This window comes from Rhea pennata, chromosome 6 (assembly GCF_028389875.1).
Source record: "Rhea pennata isolate bPtePen1 chromosome 6, bPtePen1.pri, whole genome shotgun sequence".
NCBI classification, from domain to species: domain Eukaryota; kingdom Metazoa; phylum Chordata; class Aves; order Rheiformes; family Rheidae; genus Rhea; species Rhea pennata.
This window is the reverse complement of record NC_084668.1, coordinates 32,303,227-32,319,235: the sequence shown is the minus strand read 5'-3', so window position 1 is coordinate 32,319,235 and position 16,009 is coordinate 32,303,227. Positions and strand designations below refer to the sequence as shown.

Sequence of the window (16,009 nt, the reverse complement as noted above, 5' to 3'; positions counted from 1 at the left end):
GTGGGGCACAAGGGATGAAACAAGTGGTCAAGCTGGGGGCAGATGGGATTGTTTCTTTGGCTGACACTGCAGGACTAAATTGTTTATGAAACTGTGGTCCAAGTACTTCAGTAGTATCAAAACCTAGGAGTGGTTCCTGCAGTCCTCAACAACCTCTCTGCTGGCCCAGCTTCTTCAGTTTCTCAAACCAGATGTCACTTTCCTGTAACTCTCCTACTCAAAACCTGATTTTTTTTTTGCCACTTCCGCATGTTTCCAGCATTGTGACTGAAAAAATGAAAGTGTCTTAAAATAGAAAGGGACTGGTTTCCAGGTGCAGCACTAACACTGAAGCAAGTTTAAATCTCAAAGCTTAGGACTATTTTTCTGGTTATAATTCAACTAAAATGTATGAGGTTTTTCAATTTTCAGGATATATGCTCCCATGACCTTGCTTTCAGCAAATAGCTGACTAGGCAGTGTATGATAGTTCTCACTGAAGAACCCAACTGTCTGCTTTAAATGTTTTTGTTGCCATCTTATTCGTGTCCCAAATGGGCTATTTTTTAGGTTAATGAACTTAGAAGAGTTGTATCAGGAGGATGATAAAAATGCTTTTAAGCCTGTAGTTGTGTCACAAAGTGCAATCCTTTACTTGTCCTACACACCCAATTGTGTTTCTAATTATGCAGTAAGTAGTTTACAAAGGAGAATGTTTTTGCCACCAAGGGAGTTCTTTTTAGATAATCATAGTGAAAGGAACAGGAGAAAACCCCAGGATGACTCCTATTAACTTAACTGTTAAAGTCTTCTCTTCTTGACAGTCATAATAAAACTTCTGACTTCTGCAGCTTGACATCAGAGAATTTCAAAGTGCTTTGTTAGCATGAATGAAGTGAGGCATTAAAGACTCTGTCCCTTCAGTGAAATGGAAAAATGTTATCCCCAGTCTGCCAAAAGTGAATGCGAGCCATGGTAATGTGAAAAGATTTCCCAAAGTCTCATATCAGTGATTGAAACCTGGATTCTGAATATACGTAAACCTCAAACACATGCTCTAGGGTGGTTCAATAGTTTTGTGTCAAGAAGTAATGACTGTAAATTCTCTCTTCATTCTATTTCTCTTTCTCTAGGCCTTCTTTGTTGATCACAATTCCCGAACTACCACATTCATTGATCCCCGGCTTCCCTTGCAGAGCAGCAGGCCCACTAGTGCATTAGTCCATCGACAGCACTTAACTAGACAACGCAGCCACAGCGCTGGAGAGGTGAGTTTGATCTGCCTCTTTGTTGCTGAAACCACATTTTTTTTAGGCTAATCCTATTTCACATTATTCCTTTTCATTCTTCCAATTTCGTTATGTTGTGAGGAGTATGATTGTTCTGCAAGTGTATGGCACTCGCCCATAAATACTCATTCTTTATTATTTGCTAGCCAGGAACCTCATTGCTTTTTTCTTTTTCTTTCTTTCTTTCTTTTTTTTTTTTCCTTTTAAAAAGATACAATTTAAGAAGGAAACTATCGGAAGGGATTTCTCTTACTGTTCATTTGCAGTAAGTCCATTTAACCACTGGAGAGCGTCTGATTACAGATTACAAATATCAGTATCATGTTTTTCACTGTCAAAACACTTATTGACTAGCAAGATACCTGCTAAGTATGTTGATAAAAATCTGTAAACAGAAGTGTGCAAATCTAGATGTGTAACTTTCTGAATAAATATAAGAAACTGTTACCACACATAACAGGTAGTCACACTGTTGTATGTATGTACATATGTACGTTTGCATTACATCTATACTTGCTAAATAGAAACACATGGAAAACACTGTTTTTTTGTTTTATCACTGTGGACATTTTCATCAGCACTTTTCATGTTGTTGTAACTTCTTTCTAATCATGGGCAAGTGAATGTACAATGACTCAAATTTCAGTTGTACTTCATTTAACCTCCACGCTGTTGGCTCTAACTTATCTTTTCAGTGTTTCAGAGGAGGGCTATCCTATGACAGAAATTACACTTAATATAGGTTAGAATGGCTAGAAAGATGCTCTAATTTATGCTGTCTATAGCTCAATGTCATGGCAGATGAACTTTTGCCAGACCTGTTTCAGAGCAAACATGCATCTTGCTACTTGTCTAACAGGACTTCCGCTGAGCTGCAGCAAATGTCAAACCACCGGTTGCATGTCTTGTCGTATCCTGTATGACTATAGCTTAGTTGCCCTAGTTACTTCCCCTCCCCCCAGGTGTTTTTCACGAAGGATTTTAAATAGCATTTTCTAGTAGTCTGGTTTTATGGTGAAGGCATTGATATCCTGCAACAAATGAGAGAGCTAGAAGTGTCTTATACGGCTATTTAACTCTTCCACTGGGTAAAATAATTATTTCTGTTGTGATTGATTCATAAGACAGCAGGAATAAATTGTTTTTCTTGACTTTACTGAATACATACTCAGATCATTTTTCTGTAAATAGTGTGCAGAAGTTCATAGCTCATATCATGTGAGACATGCTGCTGAAGTTGTCAATACTGCAACTTAAGTACAGTATATTCTGCAGGAAGTTGTCACATAAGCAGCACTATGTATATGCAATAAATCTGTCTAAATAAATTTTCCACTCAGTCTAGATTTATGGAATACTTTAAACCATGCTTTTGCATGATAATTTAAAAATACTTTGATATTGTTACAGTTTTAACATGATTTTGAATAAAAGTATAATTCCAGGTAGAAATCTTGAACCTCAGAATTCAATACAGTATTCCCGTTAATGATATAAATGCTTATTTATATACCTATGTGTGACTCTGAGCATCACTTTTTTTGTCTACCCTTATGACTTAAACATTGCATATTTGTAACTTTCTTCTCTATTTTTAAAGTATTGCATCAAGGTGCTATGTGTTGTTGTAGAAAGATGAATATACATTGAAGACAAGTTCTCAGAATTCTTTATTTGGATTTATGTAGCCACAGACTTTGATGTTCTGAAGCCAGTGACCCATTTTTTACAGGGAGAAGCTCTAATGCAAACATTAACCTTTGTAAGGAATGCCTTCTTAGCTAGAGCTAAACTGCAGTGTGAAGCTGGAGCTAATAACAATGGCATTCCTTTTCCAGCACAGTGCCTACAGGAAATAGTTTTTCATTTTTCTAAGAGAATATTATCAGAGAGCACAAAGATCTTGCAAGATATCTCAGGACTTTTGCTTCTTTGTCATTTCAGAGACTAGATGTAACAAAACTTTTTCATTATTTGATATTTTGGAGTTAGGTTTTGGAAGTGTAGTTAAATACTAACCATTATATGTGGCCACAGGAATTGAGAAATAAACGTAAAGGTCCAACAAGATGAAAAAGAGGTTGAACAAAATACTTTATATAGTTAAAATTCAAAATACCAATGCTATAGAAAGGACTGAAACCTCAATATACAGAAAACTGTGGCAGCTACCCTGACATCACAAGTACTACTGAGAATGATTCTACATTGTGTTTCTACTGTAAAAAATGTTCATGTATAACATTTTTTTACTCTCAAAAGGTGAACATGCAAAGAAAAATCGTATCTGTTCTCCTGAATGATGATGATAAGCACATTTTTTCCAGCTTTGAACTGAATGTGATCTGACTACTTTATCCTCCTGCTTCAGCCACAGAATTGTTTGCATTTTAAATTTAGAGAAATTTCATTCATGCACAGAGGTAACAGAAGTTATGGTGCTATTAAAGGACGCAGAATTTGTTCTTCAAAACATTTGTTATGGATAAAGATGTACACAAAACATAAAAATACCCTCTGAATTCCATTTTGAACTTCTAGAGAATGAGTTACTTTTCAGAATGGGACTATTATGCAAAAATAGCAACAAACTTGGAATGAATCTATTTTAATTATTTGTATTAATAGGCACAATATACTAGATAATGTTTCACTGATAACTCTCATGCAATACAGATGATCCCTGCAGCTATGGTTACTTGGAATAGTGACTCAGCAAAACATTAGTGCATGCTTAAGTTTAAACTGTATGAGTTCTCACTGATACGTACTTAAGTGATTTGCTGACATGGAGACATTCACAGTGGTTACATTTACCTTTCCAGGTTGGAGAGGACTCCCGTCATTCAGGACCACCAGTTTTACCAAGACCATCTAGCACATTTAATACAGTCAGCAGAGCTCAGTACCAGGACATGGTTCCAGTGGGTATGTCAGCATTTGGCCCATTTTAAGAGAAGTACTCAGTGACTGAATTTGTCATGTCAGTGTGTGTTGGGTTTTTCAGTTGCTTGAGGTGTGTGGAAGTTATCATTTGTTATAACTAATTCTGTCCATCAGCATTTCCTTATTGCACTGTTGCAATCTGCAGGAAAAATATTGAAAAGCTTCTGTGCAGAATTGAATAACCAAAATAAAAATTCTCCCTGTACTTGATCTACCTAATATACCTACTGTAAAAGGTGACAAAGAGTTGAAGCCATTGACTCAAGTTCTATTCTAATTGGACTCCAAATATTCCCAGTGATTCTGTGCAACTTCTGGGCATCTGTTTTGGCAGGATCACAGAAAGCGTTAATCAGCTTGGAATTAGTCATTAGCTTAAATTCTGTTCTCAATTACACACACAAAAACTTACTGACTTCTGTGCCACTGAGAACAGAATTCAGTTTACTGAATCTAACAGCTGTCACATTGTGCAAAATTAAGATAACTAATCTGACTGACTGTGACTGCTTCTCTGTTCTGTGGCATGTTTACTTGAAAATTTCTGCTAATTTAAATCCTTCCCCTTGCAATGGACATGGTGTGCATGCACCACAAGCTCAGTAATTGATGAGAATTTGAATAGGGGTGTTTCCAGTGACTGCTTAATGGTTGACAGTGGACTGGACACCAATGCTGAGCGAGTCCTGGAATCGCTTTAGAAAAATGAATACACAGATAAGAAAATGTATTTGAAAAAATGACAATAGGTAAAAACTAGGACACTTCTTGCCTATTATATTTTAACATTTTTTTAAACTAATTCTGACCGTAGCATTAATCAGATATTGTTTGAAGCTTCATGAATGGATTCAGCCTACTTCCTTATGGCACCTGCTAGCTGGCTATCAGCAGTGGAAATGGCTTAGAGCATTCAGAGATACGTTCAGCTATCTGAATGGTTTTTGTTAAATAAATGCCTAAGATGAGGAGAGTCATATGTTGTGTTTTGAAGTGATTAATATTCTAAGAAAGAGAGTGCAGATGTAGTTGAACAGGGAAACTATATTACACTATAATACCAGGAATATGTTATGTAATATAATTTAACAGTGAATTTTAACAGCAAACCATGAATTTTTTAATTGTTTCATTACTATCTTTTTTGTAAAGTTGCAAAGAAGAAAAGGAGTAATATTAGTTAGGTTTTGAATGTTTCTTAAACGCATAAATAAAGTGATTTTTACCACTAACATGACGTAACTGGCCTAAATATACATCCTGTCTAAGTCTCAAAGCCACATCCCGTCTAGCAGGTGAATTTATGGTAAGTGGGCAAGTCTGTATGGTTTAAGGGTGGAGCCTGGATGTACAGCCATGCATTTGAATGCACTGCCTTTTTGAAGCTTAATCAGGCCCTTAATAAGAATAAAATAAAAAGGTCACCACTTCTCAGAGAAAAAGGTTAAAAACATTCACATATTTACCCCATGTACATCATGTAAGACTTTTATAACGTCTGAGTGTATAATCATATTTTAGTCTTGTCTAGCTCTATAAGTCTAAAATATCACACAAATGATGAAATGAATGACACTTACATCATCAGTCTATAAATTTAGTGACTAATCTGGTCTTCTACTAATGCAGTCGGATAGACTCCTCTAGTGGGCAAGTTCATCCATTTTACACTAATCACTCATGTGGGATAATTCTTCCCTCTGGTAGAGTTTATGGAGATTACAGGTGAGACCAAACAGGCTAAAGGGAATGCTAAAGGTGGGGGAGAAAGAACCTTCTTTGACACATCACTATAAAGCAAGATATTGGATTCTCCATTGCTCTAACTGGTGTTCCAATTTAGGATAATACAAAGCAGTATTTCACATGCTTTTTATCATTTTGCATTGGTGTTATATGACTGAACATGGTGTAGTACAGTGGAAACACAAGGTCCTCAGTTTTGTTCTAGGAATTAATACTCTAGTTTGACTTTAGCTAAGAGAGTATGAGTAAAAATATTATCTAAATTCCTAACAAAACTGGCACTTTTAACAGTGGGAAGGGTGTGTCATCATCAGATTTGGTTCCTAATCGTGAAGCAGGCACCCCAAATGACAGTACTATCAGTATCCTTAGATGAAAAATGTAGTAACACGTACTGTGAAACTAGTAAATGTGAAGATGAAATTTGCTGTCAATATTGTTCAAGATTCAGAAGAAATGCAATTTTGTCCTGTATGTCCTTGTTTCAGAAGATATTTTTGTTGATATTTTCAGCTTACAATGACAAGATTGTTGCATTTTTGCGGCAGCCCAATATCTTTGAAATTTTACAAGAGCGTCAGCCTGACCTTACCAGGAATCATTCACTCAGGTAATAAAATTAGTGGAATCTCTTATTCCCACTTCAGTACAAAATGCTAATTAGAAGTAGTTTCTTCTGTTAAAGTTAGTAGGAGAACATACCAGGTATCTATGTAAAATTTTGGCCAGTGAGAAACAAACTTGTTCATAAAGTTGTGGGAAATAGTTCTTTATTGTATTTCCATACAACTCCCTGAAATAAGATTTAGGGGAACAGAAGTAATGTCTTAATACAGAATGAAGGTACCTACAAGAACAAGTTTGCAACAACTGGTGTAAGACATTTGCGGATGCCTTCAAAATGTGTCAAGACAGCTGAACGGCAAAGCGAATGTGCCTAATTGTGAGTATGTGTTCAGCTTGGGGAGTGAGGCAGTCAGAGGCAGAATGGTATTTGGGTTTGTAATTTTCTTCTAAATGCATATTTACAGAAGGTCTATCCTGACCTAATGACCTCAGAGGTCAGCTTAATTAGCACTGTCTATCAGCATTTTTAATGTTACCCCCAAATTTTGAAAAGAGTTATGTACAGTTTTTGCATGGTCCTGTGACATCTGATGGTGAGATCTGATGAAGGATGATCTCTGCTTGTTATCTGATGGTTATTTTTCACCTATGTGGGCATACTAGGAATGAAAAGAAGTGAAATACAGAAAGTGGCAAGGACACTCTTAAAATGTATCCCATAAAAGGACATCTTGAGTGTAAAGTGGAATAGCCATCAACTCAGATTTTAGAAAACAGCAGTCAAATGAACATACCCATGCCTTTCTTGGACACTGAAGTTGAAAAATGTTGGTTTGCTGGTTGCATAATCGTACTAATTATGTAAATTTTGATGTGTCCTGTGCATAGAGTTGCCAGTGCAGTCCTCTATGTTTGAAAGGCATATCCATACCAGCTGGTTATGTACTCAGTTCATAGAGCTACTTATTGATCCCTTTCTGTCTGCATCCTGCAAATTTCCCAAACTGAAAAAGCTACCCACTTCTGCAGTTTTCCGAAGCATCATTTTCTAACAAGTTGTGTTTGAGATTTTAATTTATCCTCTAAATAAATCCTGGCTGATAGCCCTGAAATGAAGTACTAGCAAAATTCATGCTCTTTAGAAAATAGAGAAAAGAAGGAAAATAAAAATCCTGCAGTTCTCAGCCTGTCAAAGCATTTCCTGTGTTGTACCCATGTCAGTACAAACAAGTTAGTCCTACTGGACTTGGTTTGAAATGTGAGCAAACTAATCTGTTGCAAAATAGTATAGAAGCAATTTCTAATTAATAGCAGTTTCTATTAATTTCTATTCTTCTAGACTTAGTTTCGATTAGTTTCTATTCTTTTCTCCTTTCCCCAGGGTGCTTGGCTTCCTTTACTCTGATTGCAATCAGAATGTTACTTTCTTCACATGTTTTTTGTTGGTTCTGTCAGTTTAGAGTTCAGACTGTTCAAAAGACTTGTTGGTATTATCAGATTCAGCTTCTTGTAAAACCTTGCTTCATGATTTGAGAATTGTAACTTTATACAAACTGAGCCCTTTTCAAGAAAAGATGGTTTGCAAATTTAAAATGGAGATCAAAAGTAAGAAGAAACTTGTTTCTGTAACTCTTCAGTTATGGGAGACAATCTGTCTTTCTGTATGTTTATTTTGTAAATACATTGAAGATGTATGAAGACATAACTTACCTGATGATATTAAATGTGTATATATATATATATGTATAATATATATGTTTATTGTATTAGTTCCTGAGGAGGAAAATCAACATTTGTCAAATGGAAGAGGGTAGAGAGTATTTTAAAAATCTCTTACATTTTCTGACTAAAGTAATTTATTATTTCTAAAACAATTGAAGAGATATGATAATAAGTTGCAGGTTTACTAAAACTGTACAATGAAAGAATGTTGCAGATAGGAAATGTGTTGTACAAAGATTTTTATGGTGGAGTGAGAACATTGTACCTAATGTACTATTAATCATGTAGCCAAGATTGAATCTCATTGCAAACCACCGTAGATAAACATGAGAGGCTGTTAAATAACATAGAAGGCCTCAGGCAGAGGCAAAAGTTGCATGTTAAACCTTTTTTTATATATATATATATATATATCTTAATAGAAGGTAAAAGGCATATATTAAAAACTGTCATTGAAATCAGGAGTCTTGGGTGGATTTTCCGGGGAAGTCATGCAGCTAACCTAGAAAATGTGCTTGTGGATTCCAGTATTACTGGGAACTAAATGCTAAGACATATTTTGAAATCCACGTTTGTATCTCCTCAAACCTTGCTGTTTGGGCTCCAGTGTAAATTCAAGCAGGCTCTGGAATTGCCCAGAGCTCCTGGACCTGGGCACCATAGGGCCATGCTAATGGGAGTCAATGCATGTCAGGTTTGGCTCAGTGTATGGTGTGCTAACAAAACTACAGGGCTTTGGGACTGAATTTGGGTCTTGTCCTGGTGGGATCACAGAGTTCGTGAAGCAGATGCTTGACTTTCAGTACTTGACTTCACAGAGAGACACTGAATTACAAACTCCTGCTACAGCCACAACTGCCACTCCAGCAAGCAGAGTCTGAGGGGCTCTAGGGACAGCCTGGCCATACCCCTTTTCTCCCTCAAAAACGCTATATAGGCCATGCAAGTCCCCGGGGAGTTTACATTAGGCCCATTGCTTGAGAAGGTACTTATGTGCAATGTTTGTCTATTCTGCTATTAGTGAGAGATGGCAAGAAATTTGTTTTTATCCTTTTGATGAAACTGCTGTGCATGAAATCATATATTCGAGAAACTCATATTGCAATTTAGGTGATGTGCTACTGGCAGTGGTCTTGTTTACTCCCTAATTAAAGTGCAGATTGTTTGGGTTGTTTTCTCATTCTTGTTGCTTTTAGGACAGTGGGACAGACGGACCTCTGAGCTGAGCTAGTGCTGCTGTTCTTATATAGAGTTCTTTTCTAATTGTTTAGGGGAGCTTGCTTTAGAATTGGGACATTTTTACTACACGAGTCTTTTATTTATTTTACTTCTCCTTGTGATTAAGGCCAAATTAGAATTTATCTTTAGCAGACAGTTATATAACTTGTACTGAGAAAATAAGAGGAACGTACTTTCATTTCAAAAAAGCAGGGAAGAGCTGTTCGGAGAAAAAGAACAAGGATCATCTAAAGGAGATGCATTCAGCACAGATCCTAAAAATCCACAGCAGCTGACAAGCACAGTGTTAGGTTGCGCAGATTCCAGAACAGCGGCCAGCTTGGGTTTGAGAGGAGGGCTGTATGCGTTGCATGTGTGGATGAGTGTGAGAGAAGGAGAAATAGTATGAGGATTTCTGGAATATCTGCTAAGTTCAATGTGTTGCAAAAAGCCTGTTTTTAAAACACAAGTGAGCATTGTAAAATATGGCTTGAATTTGTCCAAAGGTTCAAAAGAGATATTACTACTTCAGACAGTTCACTTTCAGAATAGTAATGTCTTCCTGCAGAGTTCAGCCTCCTACTTTGAATTCAGAGCCATGGCTGGTATTAACCTGAAGGATTGATTATTATTGGTTAGATGGCTATGCTACCTGAAGCAGCCGGAGCGTCAGAGAGAAAAGGGCAACAGGACAGTCACTCTTCAACCAAAAACCCTAATTTGTTCTGTAATATTTTGTTATACATATTAACACGGTGTTGTAGGAGAAAATGGTTTCTGAAATACAGAAGCATAGCCCAGAGGTCTATATGATATACTCTCCGCTTTTTCTTGTTGCAGTGGCGTACATTGGTGCATTATTTGTAAAAGACATTTTGGAACTCTTTTTTTGCTTACACAGGGAGAAGATCCAGTTCATTCGGACAGAGGGAACACCTGGGCTGGTGCGTCTGTCCAGCGATGCAGACCTTGTCATGTTACTCAGGTAGGCATTGCAGCTTCCCGTGACTGTATGGAATATGCCGTGGCAGCCGCTGAGGAGCCTTTCAGTGAATGGCTTGTAGTGATTTAGTGACCTAATCCTTTCCTCTTCAATACTTGCACTTGCAGCTGGGGGAGCTACAGCTGAAGGTTTAGATTTTTGATTTTGGTAATGTTCAGTTTCTAGATGGCAGTTGCTAGCATGGAAGCCACACCTTTTCATAACAGTGATGGAAAGTTTCCACTCTGTGGAAAGAAGAGGGAAAGAACACTATACTTTTGATTCTTACGGATTTGCCCTAGCCACCTTTTATTGTCCTGGTGCATCCAGCTCTGCCATTTAGATAGATAGTACAGCTTAGACTTCTTCACAAGGATGTGCACCTTTACTGCCACAAGAATGCATCTGTTAAGTTCTGTGAGTTGGGAAGTCTGTATGTGAACATTCCTACCCAAGACAGGTTTTTATTACTTAGTCTTGCTGCCTCTTCTCTGTGCTGCCGAATGTTATCCTCTTTAATAAAGGTAATGTTGTTACAGAGTTTAAGAAATGGGAAGCTGCCTCTTTAACAGATTTCATTTAAGCAACTAACCCAAAAAATCAGTCAGATCTTTGGCAGGTTTGTCTCTTCATGTCATTTATTGTAAAAGTACATCAGGAAATTCATAACTATATTTAATACTAAATCTAATGTAATAGGATTGGCATTAGTAGTATTTAGAAGTCAGGTTGCATAATCACAATCCTTTCTGGCCCTTAAATCTCTGAATGAATTAAAGATATAGAATCTAATTTTAAAGCTGTGCTGAAACTATTTTTAAATGAAAATATAAATTTAAAAAAACTCGTAAAGATTTTGGTTTTCTTAACACATGAAGATGACACAGATTTTACACGGAGACATCTGGCTTCATCTGTTTGTTTTTAAATGAAGGTTGCATGAATGATTTTATCATTGCTGTTTGACTGGGTTCTAGTCTGTTTACTGTTCTGACAATAGCAAAGGCTGCAAAAAGTTCTTATAATGAAAATACAACAAATTCAAATTTTTAATTACAATTCTTTTGTAGAAAAGCCATAATCAATATAACTAATTTTTGAAAGAGAAAAGCAGAGTACCCAATATCTCCCTAAAATAACATCATATTTTTCAAAATTTATTTCTCTTAATATATTGATTTTTTTTTTAATCCAAAAATATATAACAACCTCAGTTGTTACTAAAACCTAGGTACAACTGAAATACCATTGTCCCCAAGGATACATTATTGATGATATGTAACTATGCATCTCTTAGTTTCTTAAAATGTTAAATAGTGTACCTCAGAACGGACTAAGTTATTGTGAGTGTACTGTTGTTGTGAATTTATTGTAAGAGAGTAAATACTTGTGTGAAAGCAAAGCTGGACTATGTTAAAATAGCAGTGTACTGAGATACGCTGGAATTTCTCTTCTTACCATTGTTTAACTTTCATGGCTTTTTGGGGGGATTGTTTGCTTGGTTTTAATCATTATTGTCTAGCAGAGTGACAGCATGACACTTCTCTATGAAACCCTGATAAAAGTGTGCTCTAGTCGCAATGAATCAATCTTGCTGGGACTCAGGACACTGAGGTTTTATCTTGAGGTTAGCTGGTTGGATGACCTTGGGCAAGAGAGTACCCCTTTCCTCTGCTTCCTCATTTGGGGGGAAAAAATGAGGAGGGGGGATAGGGGATGTAATTATCCTGTAAAGCTCTCTGAGGTCTATTAAATCACTGGGTGGAATCACAATTTCTGATATTTTTACTGCTTGGGAACACTGTACTTTTTTCACACGCTTCAGTAAATATTAAGTTGCAGTTAACTGAAAAGCCCTGTGTTTTTAAGGACTGAAGGAGGTACACAGCACCACGTATTTCTTGAAATACCCTTAAGAATGGCATTATGTTATGTTCAGGTGTTTTGAAAAAGGAGTATTATTTTGTTTGCTCTTCTAAATATGCTATGTGGTATACAACACAAGTCATCGTCTTAAATCTTGATTTAATCCAAGACTGAAGTGGTTGTTTACATTTTACCACATTTTCAACATCAGACCATAGTTTTGTGAGAAAAACAGCATATGGTAATGAGTGTAAAAAGTATTGACAGAAAACGTCCATGCAAAAAAAAATCTTGTGCAAAAAATTGTTCTGGGTACTTGTTCAGTGAACAAAATTAGTAAGAAACTTTATTCGAACTCTACTTTCATTGTTCTGTAATAAAAGATAAAAGATTTCAAGCTCTATAATAAAAGATTGACATGTGATTCTTTCTGTAGCTCAACTTTTGAAAATAAATTTTATATATGATCTGCAGAGTTTATTATTATCTGTGACGTAGTTAATATCCAATTATGCTTTGATATTAGATCTATTGTGATACTGTGTATTTTGTCCTCTTTTGGAAAGAGACTGAATTTTTAATATATACAGATTCTCTGTACACAGATGCAAAAGGGTTTATTATTTTTCTTTTTAAAAGTTGTGTAGCTTAGAGGGCAATAACATATGAGGCATGAAATAACCTGAGCAGACTATAAGCAATACCAGTTTCAGTAACAGTGTTAGCAGTAAAGACAGATAAGGAAATAATTTGCTATGCCAACAAGCTTACTGTTCAATATACCCAAGTTCAAATGTGATTCTTCCTCCTAGAGGCTTAGAATATTTGTTACATTTCCTGATCTTTGTGCAATGTTACAGAGCTTTTTACAGGAAATTGTGACTAAGGTTATTGACCCCTTTGTAATGAGAACACAAAAATCAAAAGAAAAAAAAGGAAAAAAATAATTTTAAAAAGCCAATTGGCTATACTTTAATCTTGAAAACATACACTGAACTAAGTAAAGTGATGTTGCACAAGAGTAGTAATAATTGCTTTCCAGTAACTTTCAAGATCTGTTTGAGGGAAAGGTGATAAAATACTTTCTAGCACTTCAGGTGTATATAGTGGAAATAAGTAAGTGACTGCCAAAGAAACCAGGTTCATTTTGAGGCTGTAAGCAGAGATCTATTCCATTCATTCAAATAAACATGTTATCTCTTCTCTTACTTCACCAGCTTGTTTGAAGAGGAAATAATGTCATATGTGCCACCACATGCCTTACTGCATCCTAGTTATTGCCAGTCCCCAAGAGGCTCACCAGTGTCTTCACCTCAGAACTCTCCAGGTAGGTTGCTTAGGCACAGCTTCAGCAGAAGCTACAAGAAACCATTTTGCATATTCAGTAAGGACCAGTTCCGAAGTCAGTGAAGGTCCCAGCAGTCAGAGAACAAAAACAGTAGAAGAAGAATTTGACTGTAACTTTTTGTTTGCTTTCTAAATTGAAATTTATGGCAGTCTAAAGCTGAGATCCTACCATGCTGGATGTGATAACCTGTTTTCCTTTGCAGTTCCCAACTTCTGGGTGGCTAAAGATGAGCTCAACCACCTTCTGAGTGGTCAGTGAGCTAGTAATTGCTGTCATTTTCCACTGCACTACTACTACTACTTTCATTATGATAATATCTGTAAAATATTGCAGTAGTGCAAGCCCCATAATTTAGTTTACATTATGCTGCATGAAGTTACATCCTACCTTTCTTAAGATCCAAGTTCTGTTACTGCAGCAACAACAAATATATAGTCCTGTTTTTGAGCAAAGCCAACCAGTATGTTTGAATTTGACTGTCAGACTGAAACCTTTGCCTTGGGCTGGCAAGGTGTTTTGCCAGTAGAAAGATAAGTATATTCCAGAATCAGAGTTTGTGATTTTGTTCTGACTTGTAAAACCTGCAAACTGTTTTTTCATTGATGTGAAACAATTGAGTGCTCTTGCCAGTATCCCGATGCCTAGAGAATTAAAAATATGAGATCTAATAGCTGTGCATTAAAATGCCACTGTTAGTGTGGCTGTGGGACAATGAGTCATGACAATTTTATGTAGAGCTGGATTGTTGTCCCTTAACCTAAGTTCAAAAGATGGTATATTGCCATTGCACATATCAGAATGGAATGAAGTTGTTGTGCAAAACATTGTACAGCACATTCAAATATTAACTAACTACATTGCTGATCAAAACTAAATTATTTCAAATGTTACAAGTTCCATTTGACCTCTGAAGGCAAAGTACAGCAGTTTGAGGTTTATAGATGTCACTATTCTTAGTTTGCTCAAGAAGATAATAAGAGGTATGTAAAATAAAATCACTGCAGTAAATCAAAAGAGGCTTAAGGGGATTTCCACAAATTAGAGAACAAAAATACAGGTAAGTAAAGAACCTTTGGCATGTAATCAACTCTAGAAATTTCCAAGAAAAGAGGGAGATTTTGTCAGAAGTATTGTGATTTTTATGGACTGTTTCTCAGTCTAAAGATACAAAGACAAAAAGTCAGATTAAAAACATACATATACATGTCCTAAATGGTAACTTGTCCTCCTACTAAGGACTTCTACAGGACCTATTCAAGAGAATTGAATTCATCCTAAGATCTTAATGATCTTATGGTATCCTGAAAAGCAGCAAATACATTCTACACATGTTAAATTGATATTTTGGATACATTTATGGTCTGTATATAATTATTTTCCTTCAATAAAGAAAGAAAGGATGATGCATGTGTGCATCTTACTTCCAACTGCAAATCTAGCAGTCTTTCATGAGTAAAAACAATTTTGTCTTACGTTTGTCATTTCATTATTAGTGCACCCTGGTTGACTGGGCTTCAGTCCAACAAAATAATTTTTAAAATGTTTAATCTTTAGCATGCGGTATTCTCATCTGTTCCTCAAAGCAGCAGCACATAGTAAAGGATGAACTGTGATGGCTTCAGTCCTGTTTTCCTTAAAATTGTGATCTGTATTATATCACATAGAAAAAGATATAGATGCCATTCAGTTGGCCTGTTTGTGAGTCTGCATGTTGGTATTAGTATACAAACAAAGTCCTATGACTTTTTAATTAGAAATTATAAATTGCCCAGGATTTCTATGGAGGCTCCGTGTGTTTTCATCTGCTAAAGTGGCTGTGCTACACTGCCAGAGGTTGCGTATTAAGGATCTATTGTTTAGATGAGTCACAACCAGTTGTACTTTCTCTTTTTGAAAAGACGAATTGTCATGAGGCTACTCTTTATCTCTGTTTTAGCATATGATTTGTTTGAAAATCAAATATGGTTATCACATCATTTTCATTTTTTAGCCCTTCCCCTAACATCTTTTGTTTTCAAGGTAGAAATAATCATATAATTGCCCAGGAATTTCTTGGCAGATGCATCTGACTTGCAATGAGAACTTGGCATGTGCTGACAGAGTGTTATACTGGTGATTTCTGAACCATGAAGTAATGTGTTACCAGATTGATTTTCTGTGGTATCTCTTAGCAAAAACTTCCTTCAGAGATTCAGATGAAAGTATGTTTTTGTTGCATTCTTTGGTGACTACATTTTTGTACCTCCTTTGACCCAAGGCAGAGTAAATAAAGTAGGGAGAAAAGACCAATAATTAAAAGGCTGTTTACAGTTTCAAATTGCTGTGTTTCCTAGAGCATTCAGCAGA

The 16,009-nt window shown here is 36.2% G+C and overlaps 1 protein-coding gene across 4 annotated transcripts in view; it reads left to right on the top strand.

Moving 5' to 3' along the window:
- The window catches only part of HECW2 (HECT, C2 and WW domain containing E3 ubiquitin protein ligase 2), a 177,890-nt gene that overhangs the window by 133,281 nt on the left and 28,600 nt on the right, over positions 1-16,009 (top strand). For all 4 annotated transcript variants that reach the window (XM_062578146.1, XM_062578145.1, XM_062578147.1 and 1 more), the window contains 5 exons: positions 1,113-1,247; positions 4,094-4,196; positions 6,474-6,570; positions 10,369-10,452; positions 13,533-13,642. In XM_062578146.1, the coding sequence (XP_062434130.1) occupies positions 1,113-1,247; positions 4,094-4,196; positions 6,474-6,570; positions 10,369-10,452; positions 13,533-13,642 (529 nt within the window). The remainder of the gene's footprint in view (positions 1-1,112; positions 1,248-4,093; positions 4,197-6,473; positions 6,571-10,368; positions 10,453-13,532; positions 13,643-16,009) is intronic.